This window comes from Lynx canadensis, chromosome C1 (assembly GCF_007474595.2).
Source record: "Lynx canadensis isolate LIC74 chromosome C1, mLynCan4.pri.v2, whole genome shotgun sequence".
Classification (NCBI taxonomy): domain Eukaryota; kingdom Metazoa; phylum Chordata; class Mammalia; order Carnivora; family Felidae; genus Lynx; species Lynx canadensis.
In genome coordinates this window covers 14,448,246-14,463,865 of record NC_044310.1, presented here as the reverse complement: position 1 = coordinate 14,463,865, position 15,620 = coordinate 14,448,246, and the positions used below count along the sequence as shown (strand labels likewise).

The window sequence follows — 15,620 nt, the reverse complement described above, 5'->3', positions numbered from 1 at the left end:
GAGGAATCTAGACTGGTTGATACCAGACGCCTTGGCTGGCCCGGCCCGGTGGGGAATGATCTGAACAGCATAGCACAGCCTGGACAGCGAGGACGTAGTTCAAGAGCATTTCAGAAATTCCCAGGGGTGTCTCCTCAGTGGTCCCCTTTCCAGTATAAATGGCAGTGGAGGCAAACGCTCTCAGTAGAGTGGACAGATTCCCTGCACTCACAGACTGGCCTTTGCCTCGGTCTGCCTCTCACATCTCTCCTGCCTTCTTCTAAAACCCAAATGAAAAGGCATTAGGAGACAGAGGCTTGGTAGCCCGGGTCCTCAGACTGAATGCTCATGGCTTTGACCAGGCTCCTGTGAGGCTAAGCATTCTAATATTCTTCCCAGACTACTTGTTGTAAATCAGTACGACTCTTTTCTGCCAGTTGGTTTCAGACTATTGCCAAATGAGATAAAAGACTGGTGTAATACTTACCACACATGGTATTTTTTTATTATTATTATTCACATGACTCTTCCCACTAGTAAGAACGAAGAAATTTATCTCTCCACCCTCCATCAATCTCCACGTGCTTTGGCTTTAATTGATGTGGAGTGCCCCAGATTATGACAGTAAATAAACTGTACCTTAGGCTTTTTACTTTAACATTAAAAATAGGCTGAAAGACATGTAAACATTTTAATATTTAATAGCAATAAAAGACATGCAAAATTAGAAAAAAACTTTGTTTTTATTCTCAACCAACAAAAGTAAGGAAAATTCTATCAAAAGCAGTAGACTCACAATTGTCAACGCTGCATTGGGACTTGAGATGCTTGCTATATAATTCTTTGGAAAGCAAAGCAAAATCCACAAGTTAGTTTGTTTGTTTTTTTACATAATTTGACCTACCAATCTTATTTCTGGAAATTGTCCTAAAGAAATCATTCAAAGATGCACAAAGCTACATAAATGAAGATTCAAGCATTGGCTTCTATAGCAAAATCTAGAAACACAGACATGTTCCAGAAAAGGGAAATAGTTTAAGAAATTACAGTACATCAACACGTTGGAATATTACTCAGCCTTAAAATAATCACGAGGACTGGAGAAATTTGGAAAGAAAAGATCTAAACCACTGTGTTTGTTAGGATGGCAAATGTTAAATGCACGTGTGTGCCTACTGGCAAGACAGTAATGTGCAAAACGATTTAATCTTTAAGAAAGAAATAACATATGTCAAGATATTAATAACAATTATGTCTGACTGAAAGGATTATGGATGATTTTTATTTTCCTCTTCAATCTTTTCTATATTTTCTAAGTTTTCCTTTTTAAAAAAATGTTTATTTATTTTTGAGAGAGAGAGAGAGAGAGACAGAGTGTGAGTGGGGGAGGGGCAGAATGTAGAGGGAGACACAGAATCCGAAACAGGCTCCAGGCTCTGAGCTGTCAACACAGAGCCTGGCGCGGGGCTTGAACCCATGAACTGTGAGATCATGACCAGAGCTGAAGTCAGTTGCCCAACCAACTGAGCCACCAGGCGCCCCTAAGTTTTCCTTAAAAAAAAAAAAAGGCAGGGGCACGTGAGTGGCTCAGTCGGTTGTGTCCACCTTTGGTTCTGGTCATGATCTCACAGTTCATGAGTTTGAGCCCCGCATCCAGCTCTGTGCTGACAGTTCAGAGCCTGGAGCCTGCTTCAGATTCTGTGTCTCCTTCTGTCTCTCTCTGTTCCTCCTCTGCTCACACTCTGTCTCGCTCTCTCTCAAAAATAAATAAGCATTAAAAATTAAAAAAAAAAGGCACATGTTTTGTTTTGGGGACAGAGCACAATGGATTCCGTAAGAGTGAGCCTCTCCTGCCTGGAAAATTGATCAACGATGACGGTGAAGCAAGTTATGGGTTAGCATTTACTTTAATACTGTTTTTACAATGAAAGTGAGTACTACTTTTTAAAATAGTAAATGGAGGATATCCCCAGAAGCTGACCGCTTCTCATGACAGCTGTGGCCACCACTCTGGTCTCCATCTCTTACGTGGATTATGGAAATCATAGCTTCTACTTGGGTTTCCATCTTGTAACTTTGCCTGTTTTCAGCATGGCAGCCAGATCGCTGATCGGAACACACGTGTCAGGTACGACTCCTCTGCTCAGCGCCCCGCAGTGGTTTCCCTTTATGTCCAGTGATGGCAGGTCCCGTGTGATCTGTCTCCCCACCCTGGTGTCTGATGGCTCTACCCTCCCTCACTCCAGCCGCCCTGCCTGGAAGGTACTAAGAGGCTGGATGTACTCGCTCCTTCTGACTTCTGCATCCCCTCTGCCAGGGACAGGCTTCCCCCACCGATCTCACTACCCCCTCACCTCCTTCAAGCTCTCCGCCCAGAGGCTCGTGTCAATTCCGTCTGCCTTGACCACCATATGATGTCTCATCCTCCACACACACACCCCATGCTCTCCGGATCCCCCTTAGCCTGCTGTTTTTCCATTTTCCATCACATATATTCCTTTCCATCACACTGTATTATTTGTGATGCTCATTGTTCTTTTTCTGTCTCCCCACGTGAGAATGTAACCTCCCTAAGGGCAGGGATTTTTGGTCTGCTCTGTTCATTGATAGACCTAACAGGTACCTGGCATAGAGGTTCTTAATATGTATTTGTTGAGTGAAACTGTCACAGATGACTTGAATGAGATGAGGGCCTGAGGGGAACTCTGTTAAGAAGGCAAAGAGCAAGGCTGGGCCCCGGGTGGCTCAATGGGTTGAGCGTCGGACTTTGGCACAGGTCATGATCTCACGGTTCATGAGTTCGAGCCCCGTATTGGGCTCTGTGCTGTCAGTGCAGAGCCTACTTGGGATTCTCTGTCTCTTTCCCTCTCTCTCTGGCCCTCCCCCACTTGTATTCTCTCTCTCTCTCAAAATAAATAAATAAGTTTAAACAGCACACATTAAAAAAGAAGAAGAAGAAACAAGGCACAGGCCGGGTTGGGGAAACTAATAAACGCTCTGTAGAGTCTAGATCCAGAGGCTCTGAGTCAGGGTTCCCATAAGTCTGGGCTAGGCTGACCCTGTAGCACCCCAAGGCTGGGGACAGGGCTGGAATGGGGGCGGCAGGTGATTCCCAGGCTGAACCTCCCAGTTGGGAGAACGAAAGTTACCACCACTCTCCCACAGTTTGTCTGCAGGTGGCCGGCCACTCTGGTCGACAGGGGGCTGGGACTCGAGCCGACCCGGGGTGTCCATCAGAGCAGAGCCGTGACCCCTACCTCTCTGTTAAGGGGGCAGATGTCAGAAGGTGCAGTTCTCAGCCGGTCATAGAGAAGACCAAGGCCCCGCCGCACAGATCTTCTTGTTGTAAAGAACAGGGGGGGCGTGAAACTCATGAAATTGGGAAGCTTTGTTAATTAGGTCCAAGGACTGTGGTTTTATTTGCCCTCCTAAGAAAAGATGCATCCCCAATCAGCTGCTGGATTTGAATGAACAGAATCGAGGCAGCAGAAAGGGAGAAGGGGCATGTGAACAATCTGTTAACTGGAGCAAGGATTTCTTTCCTTTTTTTTTAAGTTTTTTTTTTTTTTTAACGTTTATTTATTATTGAGAGACAGAGAGACTCAGAGCATGAGCAGGGGAGGGGTAGAGAGAGAGTGGAGACACCGAATCCGAAGCAGACTCCAGGCTCCGAGCCATCGGCACAGAGCCCAACGCGGGGCTCTAACTCACGGAGTGTGAGATCATGAACTGAGCTGAAGTCAGTCACCCAACCGACTGAGCCACCCAGGCGCCCCTGGAGCAAGGATTTCTTTTCTTTTTTTTTTTTTTAACGTTTATTTATTTTTGAGACAGAGAGAGACACAGCATGAACGGGGGAGGGGCAGAGAGAGAGGGAGACACAGAATCGGAAACAGGCTCCAGGCTCTGGGCCGTCAGCACAGAGCCCGACGTGGGGCTCGAACTCCCGGACTGTGAGATCGTGACCTGAGCTGAAGTCGGACGCTTAACCGACTGAGCCACCCAGGCGCCCCGCAATGATTTCTTAAGTAACCTTGGTCAGTAATCAGGTCCTGAGGGTCAGATGGTAATGAACTGATTTTGTTGAACCTACGCATTAAGTGAAATAGTGACATTTTTCGTTGCCCCCCGTCTCAATTAAAGCAATTAATGGCTTTGGGATTCTCTGTACATTTTATCCAAAGCGTTCATGCACTTCCTTCCTATGAACATTGCCGCTGGTCAGGGTTTATCCCTGCCCGCCATGTGTTTGTTGCTGACATGTTTGTTTGCTTGTTTTTTTTTTGTTTTTTTTTTTTTCAGGAACAATCCACAGTGGTGACGTGGTCAAGTGACATCCACTTGGGTAAATCCCAACCTGCCAAACTATCTTGCCCTTTTCTCCCCCCTTAACTGCTATGTGTCCAGAATCTGACACCTCTGGTGACACCTGTGGCTACTGTTCTGGCCCAAGTCAACATCATCTCTCCCCTGGTGCCTGTCCACGGCCATAGATGGTGTCCCCTCTTCCACCCTAGCCCCTGCAGTCTGCTCCTAACACAGAGCCACAGTGCTCCCCAGAGCACAGCAGACCTTTGGAGCCAGGCTTGCTTGACTGCACCCGCCGGCATGTCTCATCTGTTGTTCAACCTCCTCGGATAGGATTCAAGTGCATCCAAAAATACCTCCAGAGACTTGATCTTCCACATAAATTGTTCAGGAGCACCGCTGCTTCCTCTACGGTTTGAAGGTAGAGGAACACAGACGGACGTCAGAAGGGGCTGCCAGAAACTGCCCTAATCGGGAAAGGAAAATGTCACATCACCAGTGTAGACGCAAAACAAAACACCCAATTTTATTTTTATAATGTGAGTTGCCGTCTTGCGTGTTAGTGAGTCACCCGAAGTCGGCTCTGCTTGGATTCTGTCAACTCCTCCGCGGTGGCCTCTGACCTTCGCTGGGTTTGGGTTGGTTCAGGCTTGGGGCGAGGGTGAATGGGCTCCAAACTTTTCACTTCCTGGCGGGGTACTGCTCAGTGGACTACGGAAACAGATGTTCCTGTCTGCTTCTCAGACGGACTCCGAACTCAGGCTAAAGTAAAATCATCTAGTTTTCTTCGCAGTTCTGTTTAAAAGGTAGGAACGTGGATCACCTTGCCATCTAAAACACTCATCTAAAACACACCTCAAACTATGGGAAGCTGTGCATCTTTTTATCTTAACTTCTTGTGAAGACCTTAAAAAAAAACTGGAAACGGGAACTTTTTTGCCTCTTGGGCAGCGTGGCTTTATTTGACTCCAGAAACCCACTGGACATCGTGGCAAGAGCACGGATGAAAGCAGAGCTTAGTTCCTGGAATGCCCACTTCTGTACCGCATGGCGGGGATAGTGATCTATCCTTAGACGTCACGGTTTTTCATTGAAATGGAAACCACAAGGCTGGTGTCAACCTTTTTGTGGAATGTTTTGTGTGGGATCTCTGGGGTGACTGCCGGCCCGTAGTCATGCTCATGTACATATCTCTTCATCAGGACTGCCCTGGCTTGCCGGCTGTTGGCCAGATCCCCAGGTACTTTCAGGGCGAGGACTGTTGTGTTAAAACCACCTGCCATCTGTTGGTGAAAATTTTTTGGACTCTAAATGATGAGTCACTGATTTCTCCTGCTGTTCCTTCTGCTGCCAGGACTGATTTACCTCTTGGACTACATCAGGAGAAACGCTGGGAAAACGGGCCCTGAAGCTTTGTCCTATGCAAAGTTCATGTCCCTGATGACCAGACTTGCTGGTGCCATCACCAGAAAGGTGGGGAGGACCTCCCTTTGCACTTCCACGAGGTGGTGAGGAGACAGCAACAACTGGTCTGGTCCTCACTCCAGGGTCTTTCACGGGGAAAGCTAACAGCCAGCAACTTCAGCCGGGTTGGGCTGGAGTTGAGAGTCAGAGGCGGTTCCACATTTCGTTGCCAATGCTCTCTTGGTAGGGCACTTAATGCCTGTCACCCAAGGGTTGGCACAAGGTAGGTCCTCAGTGACCACTGGTTAAACCAATGAGTGAGGTCTGTGACCACAAAGTGGTCACCCAAAGCGCCAAGCCACCAGGAGTAGGGCGCTGGACCCAGTTTAGCCCACTAGGCCAGGGTGCCCAAGTGGCAGTGCCATCGGCAGAACCACCACTCTGAAATTCTGATACAGTGTCTGCTCTTGCCAGCCTCAAGAGGAGTGTACTTGGAATGATTTGCAGGAGAAGTTCAGGAAGACTTCTCATACAAAGCTTAGTGCTAGATCATATAAACGGAAAGGAAAGGCTACAGGAAGGGTGGACACCCAGGGTGCCTGGGGGCGAGGACTTGGATTTCACAGCGGAACCCAGTCGTTTCCCAAGAAGCTCAGGTTAACGAACCCCTCTGTCCGCTAGAGCGTGGTAGCCCAAGTCCTGTACTAAAACAGAAGATACGCTTCTCTGCTGACTCAGTTTCACACAAATCGATTTTTATTGTAGCCTTTCGTCCAAAAAAAAAAAAAAAAGTTGATTAAGGTGTCTCAGATCTAGCTTTATTCACATGTCCTAAAATACCCTAAAATATTTCTGTTTCATGCCTTCCACTTTGTTTTTGCCACCCCCAAATTCTAGCTAAATAGCAGCACACCCCTAAGTGCAGAAGATTCTAACTCCCTCGAGCATGCTCCGTCTCACTGAAGTTTTCCAAAGATTTCCTGCCTGGAGAAATTACCGAGTCCCAGGTGGGTGGGATTTTATTCTTACACACAGAGTAGGTGTGATTTTGTGGGAGGCTCTTCTCCCAGCCTCCTAGATCAGAGGCAGATATGTGCCTGAGTCCTGGGTGGGAGGTGAAAGTCCCGTACTTTCCTGTACTGTGATTACCAGGCTTGAGCCGCCAGTCCCTTCTGCCACGGTCAGTGATTGGGAGAGGGGACCAGTTGTGTGGGCTTGCCCAAGGCCCTGAAAGCCCCAGCTGACCTTTGCAGCCGAGACGGGATTGGGAAATTTTACCCCGTGTTCAGAAATAACCCACTCTCCGGTGATCTGGGTGGTGTGGGATGCAGTTAGGACAAGGCGAGCCTTCTTGAGAGGAAACGGCGTTGGTGCTAATTGGTAGCGATTTGCTGGAAGTAACGAATCCAGCCACGTTCCTTATCTAGGCACAAGATGCACTTGTTGCTGAGGCTGAAACACTGATATGCTTCTAGAACTCCTGCCTTCTCTGTGGACCCAGGAGCAGAGGGAGCACATCGGTATTCGGGGCTTCATGATGGCTGAGCTCTTGAGGGACATGTTTCCCTGCCCTGAAGGGTGATTTGGCCGTAAAGAGGATCCAGATGAGAGGTGGAAGTCTCGCTAAGCTCCCAATACAAGAGAACTTTGGCAAATTGTCCGCGTTACCACTTGAGAGTTGGAAAACCAACACTCTATGCTCTAGAGCACAGCTACGGGCTGAGGCATTCAGATGCACTTCATGCCAGTCAGACAGACCCTTAGGCACGTGGTCTCTAGCAACAGGTGCAATACAGTGACACCCGCCCGAGGCACCCTTGTCCCCTGGAGGTTACCAGATCACAGAACAGGGGCACCGCTGTCCTCGATCTAGGGAGTCTCCATGTTTGAAGTAGATGAGACACCCGGGAGATAAAAATCTGTATCCCCACCCAGATAAGCCAAGGGGGCCTTCAGCGCAAACATGCACAGACTTGTAGATTTATATGATTTAAAAACAAAAGATTCCGAGAGTGACAAAAAGGGAAATCAGAAAGGGAAATCTGAAAGGGCAATCAGATTACACTGGCCTTTCTGTTTGGGAAGAGTTTTGCATACATAGAGTAGTTACCAATATTTGCAAACCTACTTAGTCTCTATTTAAAAGTAGCTACTGGGCTAATCCATGGTTGTGGACGCAATTTACTTTCTAGCTCCAAGACTATTTCAGAAATGCCGATGTGTTGGGGGATTTGTATTAGCAAGTCTTTCCTTTGAAGCCACATCACACAAACAGTAATCCCCAAGAAACTCTAGCCACCCGATCCCAGCACAGTTGCTGCTTCTAAGATAGCGTCAACTGCCAGTTTCTTAAAGATGCTTGCAAGAAATACAAATGCCAGTTCGACATTTCCTGAGCCCTGGTTATTTACCAGACTAGAAGCCTCTCTGGGAAGTGTTTAATCCTGCATCAAATACAGAAAGGCAAACCACTGGCTTCAAGAGAGGGAGGGTTCGTTGGGAAGGCAGGCAGGTGCTCCTGAAAGGACCCAGAACTCTGGGGAGGAGGAGGCCTGGTCACAGCAGTTTCAGGAACGTCCCTGGAAACCTGCCGGTTCACTCCAGGGGTGGGAAGGATTGAAGAACTGGAGGAGAACCTTCTCAGTGCCCCGGGTGCATGTACAAATTTCGCTGCTTCCAAAGGAGATGCCGTGGAGAGGGAGCCCCAACGATCACAGCGGCAGCAGGTTCACATGGCACTTGGAACCGAGCTGCCTGGGAGGTCACAGCACCCAAGCGTGCCCGTTACTCAGAGACCCAGGGCCCCAGCTGGGTGGCTGTGGGCTCAGGGCCACTCCTCCCCTTCTTCCTGTGAGATGCCCAGCACCGACTTGTGGGGGATCCTGCACTCCTGCAGAGACTTGGTGAGGTCAGAGAAACGTCTCCGGGGTACCTCCATTGTTTCAATGCTGCAGTGGTGGTAGGCAGCCTGGTCCTCGTGTTCAGCCACGGCCACAACGCTGGATAAGTCATCAGTTGGCCGGAAATAGCGAACGAACCTTCGGCCCGACGGCGACCTGACCGCAAGCAGCAGCCGTGGCTCCCCTTCTGATGGCTCCTTCAGGTCTCCAGCCCTGGAGGAGGCCTGTCTCCTGGCTCGGCCAATGGCTTTCCTCTCTGGGGAACAAGATGGAGCTCTGGGACCTTCTTCACTTGTCTTCACAGTGGCGGTCTCCTCCTCTCGGTACAGAGCCTGGGTGTTGCTCAGCTGCAGGGAGCTGGCCTTTCGAGCGACAGTCTCCACGGCCCCCTCCTCCAGCGTCTTCCTGTGGATGGAAGGAAGGACTGGGTATTTATTGAGGGAAGAGGAAGCCCCCAGGGGCATCTGTTGCAGCAGCTCAGGGATCTCATCGGGAGCTCCCGGGTTTGGAGATTTGGGTGCACAGGCTCCTGGCTTCTGGCTGCTTGGCGACTCACAGCGAATGGCTGGAGGCAGAGAAGCCGGCGCGCGGTGAGAGCACAGCGCCGCGTCCTGCGGTTTGTGCCGACTCGGCCGCGTCCGTCCCTTGGCGGATTTGGGCCTGGTGAGGTGCATGTTTATGGAGTCTGGCTGCCAGATGAAGCTGTCAGCTGCTGTGCGGCCAACAGCGTTGCGTTCAGGGGGAGTTATGTTCACCGGGGCTTCCGTGGCCATTGCTTCTCAAGACCCCTAAGGAAGCAGGAGAAGAGAAAAGAGAAGCCGTGGATGAAACTTCCTGGGGCTCCCCGATCCAAGCCATTCACACCACCACCCCCTTCCCCCGGGGTGCCAGAATTAGTGCCAACTGGCTGGGAGTTAGCGGCTTCCCTCTGGATTTCTGGCATGGGAAGAGGGGCGCCGGCTGCAATTCATTCATTCATTCATTCATTCACTCATTCATTTCAATTACTTGGAAAAAAAACCATCAGTGAACCAAGAGTGACGGAAGACAGGTGTTGAGCCTACAAGTAAACAGATATTTTCAATGAGTAATAGTTGCCGTGAAGAAAATAAACAAGTGTGCACTAGACGGTGACTAGGGTGGGAGACGAATTCTTATTCTTATGGGGTTGGGGGCGGGGGGGGGTGTGGACTTTAAGCTGAGAGACCAGACTGATGAGAAGCAACAGGTCATGTCACAATCTACAGCAGGGCTGGCTAACTTGTTTGGGAAATGTTTTCGGCTTTGGGGGCCACGTGATCTGTGTTCCAATGACTCAACCTTGCCATTTTAGCCACTGAGCCGTTTCCCCTTGCTCCCGTAGTCCTGACTTTTTTCCTGTCTACCCACAGCTTGACCTTACTTCAGTTTCCTTCCTCTTGCCTTTTCTTTCAACCTTGCCAGGTGGCTGTGCACAAATCAATGTAAAAAAAAAAATCCTCCCTCCACTGCCCTCACTTTGTCACCAGGTGGGGAGGGAGAGGGGAGGGAAAAGGAAGAACAGTGCTCCCACCCCCCCTCCAGCACCCCCCCCCCGAACCCACAGCGAGGTACGTGGGTTCTAGACCAGAGGTCAGCAAACCTTTTCTGTAAATGTCCAAACAGCCAATATTTTCAGTGTTGCCCACCATAGGGTCTGTCACAACTATGCAACTCCGCCCTCTTAGTGGGACAGCCACCACAGAGAGGATGTAAATGAATGGGCATGGCTCTGTTCCCATAAAACTTCATTTATGGACGCTGAACTTAGAATTTCATATAATTTTCATGGGGCACAGGATATTCTTCTTGGTTTAGTTTCTTCAATCACTTCAAAGTATAAAACCTATTCTCGGCTCGTGAGCCACACAGAAACAGGCGGCGGGCCAGATTTGGCTTGCGGGCCATCATTTACCAAGCCCTGTCCTAGACCAACTCCCCAGGGGACTCTGGGGACTTGCAAATTCTACAGGTGCATGAGCCAGAAAGGCAGAGCAATTGCCCTAGGGTCACAAAGCAGAGCCTGAAATAGAACCCAGGTCTTGTGACACCTGGTCCTGTTCTGGAGGACCAGGCTTCGCCTTCTGTCTTCCCAGCTACCTTGTAACACTTTGAGGGCCTCAGTGTCTGGGTCTCCCGCTAGGGGTGCTCGTGAGTGCTTAGCTAAACCACACAGAAGGCGGGTTCCCCGGAGGCACGGGCATTTCTGTGTGTGGGCCCGAATTGCCAGGTCAGGTGTCCTTCCTCACCATCTTGGCGGCCCCTTCATTAACACAGTTACCACCACCTGGTTACATCCTTTCCAGGACACTTGGATGTCTCAGACTCCCCTCCTCCCTCCGAATCCTGACCACCACCAACCACACTGCTGTTCTGTGCCCACAGGCCGACCAGGTCTCTCTCCACCCTCTAAAGACCATCCGGTAACTTCCCAGGGCCTCACGGTCCCCAAGAAGCAACGTGTTTGGATGCAAAGGACACAGGACCTGGTACAGTAAGACCTGGGTTCTATTTCAGGCTCTGCAGAGTTAGCTGTGTAGCCAGGGGACAGACATTCTCCCTTTCCGATACATCTCTTTCCTAATCTATAGAATTCGCCATCTGAGTTTGAAGACATTGTGTAAATACCTCTAACATCAGTCCCTTTATCTACAACACGATGACAGTAATATGAGATAATGTAACCACAGCTGTAGGCACCAGGCATGGTGTATGCACGGTAAAGGCTTACTAGGTGGGAAGGTTCTTTTGCTTGTGTTTTTGGTTTTCTGTCTGTCCAGTGCTTTCTCTTATTTTAGGTCCAAATGCCTTACCTGTTGCTTCAGAGCTTTTTCCCCAGGGGGCCCTTGGTGGTTCTACTCCTAGTCACCTCTAACCCACTGGGCAGATCATGGAACCCACACCCGCCCCGCCCACCGCCCAGAAATACTGGAAGGTTGATTTCAATGAGCTGCCGCCTACGAACTTGCCTCAAAAATGCAAAATAATGCCTTTCTAATACATGCCTTCTGATTCCACACTCTAATTGCATCCTTAGCTCAAACTCACTCAGAGCTACCTTCGTCACACGATCCTGAACGATGCAATGCCCGCCCCGCAGTTTTCCATTCTAACGTTACCGTTCTGTGCATGTTACCAATATTGCCAAATTTTAGAAAGAATCCTCTCCCTCTCTGGCAAAACCAAAACCAGACAAAACACAGTCTTCCTGTATATTCCTGAAGCTCTACTCAGTTCAAAATCTGCCCTCTCTCTCTTAATGTAAAGGCCTCTGTGTTTGTTCTAGTCTATCCACAGACTGGGTCTCTCCACACTTCTAGCTAGGTTTTCACACACAATCTGGCTGCCGGGAGTTCAGGAACCTTCTCCCCGGCACCAAAAAAGCCTGCCCATCTCCTTGTTAATTTAATCTATTTTCTGATCAACTGTGAAGCGTGTGTGGTCCCTCCCTCCACCACCACCCCCCACCCCCCACCCATTCGCTTAGTTCTGAAGTCTTTCCCTTGCAATTAAGCAGCTCTGCACTTGAACTCAGGATGACAGAGGGGGTCATAACTGTCCAACTGTTCTGCCTGAGATAAACTCCAGCGAGGAACCAACTCCCCTTCTTGGCCCACCCTCCCCCCTCGAGGAGTGGCTATTAATTTGCCACAGCTTCTACAGAATTATCACAGACTTGGCTTCTCACTCCCACACATGCCTCGGGAAGGTTTAACTGTCAGTAAGTTTGGTAACTTAGAAACCTCTTCCTTAACAACTTTGATGAGGAAAAGTCATGTGTTCTCCCAGGCTCCTTGCTGGATTATTTTTAACAGTATGTGCATGCACTTTCTATACCTTTTGGTACTATATAATTATCCATGTTTGGGGGGGGGTGTCATATTCAAGACACCCTGGTCATAAGATAACATGACTGCGAGCTATCTCAGAGAAAAACCTCAATTATGACTAATTCCTATAAGCCCACTCATGGTTATTTAGAGACTAACACCTCCTTCAGGTAAAACCGTTCCATCGAACCTGCTTTCATAACCCACTGCCTCCTCCCGAGTGCAGGGACCATCTGTTACATGGAGGGAACACCAACTCTCCCCAGCATCTACCCCATGGAGAAGGAAAGTGGGGGAAACAGGTGTTTGGGGACCTGGTCCAATCTTGCCTTTGTTCCCACACTTTGTGCCACAGTCCCGGGCTCTGCCCACCCCCCTCGGTCCAGGAGGGTTTGTGCAGCCCCCGTCATTACGCCTGCTCAGCTCCTTTCCCCACCTCTAGTCCTGGCAGATTCTCAACCACAAAGTGATTTGACAAGATTTAGGCGTAGGCATCCGTCAAGCTGCCAGCTGAATAGGCAAGTGGCCTGTTTACTTAAACAGAATAGCTGCGCCCCAGAGGCCAGCGAGGAGTCAGGAAAACAAACACTGATAACTGTTTCCAGGGAATTGCCAAAGAGCAGGCGCCCATTCCTTGAGATTAATCTCCAAATCAACGGGAAACAAAGAACGTGTGATGGGAAAGGCGGAGGCCATATTCCTGCTTTCCAAGGGAGCCTGCCTCGCATCACAGGGTCAGACCACCTCCTATCACTCACAACCCAAATCGAAACCCACAGTAAAGGCAATAAAATATAACCACCCACATACCATCTGCTGATACCCATCAAGGATGCATACATTTGAATTGGTCTTTTAAAAATGTTTATCAGTTAATAGTATCCCCTGCCAACCCCCAGCCCTCCCTGGCGGGACTTGCAGGATGAAAGTGCTCAGAAGAACTAACAGGAGACAGGGGTTGGCCTGAGCAGGACAAAACTCTGGTACTATTTCCACTTCTACCCCCCCGACGAAATGATCAGAATGGACCGTCCCACGCACAGTGCCTTGTTTAAAAGGGGGAGTGGAGAAACTGGACCACAAGCCACCAAGTGATCAAAGGTTTGGAAAAGGCAGTGGCGATGGTTGCAACAGCAGTGTGGGGAGGGGGTAGGTGGAGGAGGAGAGCTCAATTATTTCCAAGTACTGGCAGCTCTAGAAGAAAACAAACTGGAACGGCAGAAGCAGGCATTTGGGGGAGGGGCAAGGAAGCAAGACCGTCTAGAAAGTGAGAGGTGCCTTGGGTCTGGGGGAGGCTCTGATCTGGTTCCGGTCTCTCCGTGTGTCCCTGTGGGTCTGCGTCCCCGTCCGTACTGCCCAGCCAGGAGGGCACGGCCCGCGCTTTCCCGGGAGTTGTCCCATTCCAGCAACGGTGAGCTGGGCCGGGCTGGCTTGGCCCCGGGAGTGGCCGCTTCTCCCCGGGCCCGTCCTGTTCCCCCGAGGGCGCCGCCGGGTCGCCGCAGGGTCGGGGCCGGGGAGGCCCGCCTCGTCGCCGGGCGCGGGCACGCTCACCTCGCCGTTGGTCCATCCGCTGCGGTCGCCTGGCCGTGTCCCGCTGGTAAACAGCCGGCGTCTCCCCGGGCAACCGCGCCGGAGGGGGCCACGTGCTTCCGGTTGGGCGGCCGGGTCGCGCGGTTGGGGGGCCTCCTGGCTCCTCTCCTGGGGGAGGTGACCCCTGGCCTGCGGGCGCTGCGCCGGGCAGGAGAGCGATCTGCCTGCTGGCTTCGGGGCAGGCCCCCACCCTCTCTGTGACCCCGGTTGGGGAGAAGCTGCTGGACTGATTCCTGGGAGCCCTAGAACCTCCATGGCTGCTTTTAGGGCACCTGTTGAGTTGGGCCACTTGTCTGCCTTGTGTGTCCTCAGTGCAATTCCTTCAGCACCACTTCCGTGACCCCCATTTCCACATGAGCATCCCCATTCCCCGTGGCATCTGGACCCTTGTTATCAACCACATCTGCCCCTGCTACGATGACCCCCACCCCAACCACCTCCCCTATACCTCCAGCAACTCCAGGCTAGCCTACCACGTTTGTCTGGAAACTCCAGTCCATTGCCTTCTGGGCTTTCCCCCTGTAGACCAACCTGCTTCTGCCCTACTCTGTCCAGCCCATCCATGGTCCTTTACCTGGGCCGTTATCGCCCCTGCCCTTGTCCCACTGGTCTCTTCATCCCTCCCATCTGCTGAAACTCCATCAGTCCACCTCTACCAGGGTGCTGACGAATCCTTGACCTACCACAGACGTTGCCCTAATGGAAACGTGTGGTCTCCAACCTCTACCGGACCCTCAACCCCCACTCAGAAATCCTTCCAACTCCCCCCAGTTCAGTTGTGTCTCCTTTCTCCTCCCGGGTTATTGCAAACCTTGTCCTCTCTCCTGAAACCTCTCCCCTTTCCCCCGCCCTCCTCCCACTCAGAAGAATCCTTCCCTCCTCAGAGACAAAGTAGAAGCCATCCTATGGAAGCCTTCTTGGTGCTCTGACATCAGATTACACACTTGCCTGCTTTCCTTCCTCCCTCCTTCTCCAATGGGAGGAGACCCGTCCTCTGACTCTGTCCAAGACCTCCAGCTCCTGCAGACGACCCTGAAGCCCATTCCCTGCCACAGGGCCACACACATACACACCCTCCCCTCACTCCAGGCCTTTGCTCCCGCTGTCCCCTAGGTCTGGAAGATTCTTCCCCACCCTCCCCGAACTTCGCCTCCTCCCTCTTTTTCCCTAATGCCCACTTACCCTTCAGACCCCAACTTGTCAGATGAAGACTTGCTTCCAAAATGGACTTAAGATAGCTTTAGAAAAGGTCTTTACTGGTCTATTGCCTGCCTGCCAGGCACAGCACTAGACTCTTGGAACATACAGATGAATAACTTAGTGACTCTGTTGTTGGCAGATAATGTTAATTGACATCTAAGAACCAGATTACCGGAGGAAAGAATTAGGACTTATTACCTGGCATTGTGGCCAAATATGTACTATCTTGTCCATCCTGGACGCATGGACACAGGATTGCAATAGGGTACAACTCTGACCCTCCTACAAGATATTCACAATTTGGTGGTGGTGGAGGGGGGCAGGGGGGCATGTCACACACCCAAAGTTACAAATAAGATTATTTTCAATACAATTTGAGCCAAGAATGGAA

General features: G+C 50.5%; 1 protein-coding gene across 1 annotated transcript; it reads right to left on the bottom strand.

The window, feature by feature from the left end:
- Positions 1–6,422: 6,422 nt before the first annotated feature.
- On the bottom strand, positions 6,423–14,050 carry UBXN10 (UBX domain protein 10). The gene is made up of 2 exons (XM_030327349.1): positions 13,991–14,050; positions 6,423–9,379 (listed from the first exon to the last, which is right to left on the bottom strand). The coding sequence occupies exon 2, from the start codon at positions 9,362–9,364 to the stop codon at positions 8,516–8,518; it is 849 nt and encodes a 282-aa protein (XP_030183209.1). The 5' UTR covers positions 9,365–9,379; positions 13,991–14,050; the 3' UTR covers positions 6,423–8,515.
- Between the last annotated feature and the right edge of the window lie 1,570 nt (positions 14,051–15,620).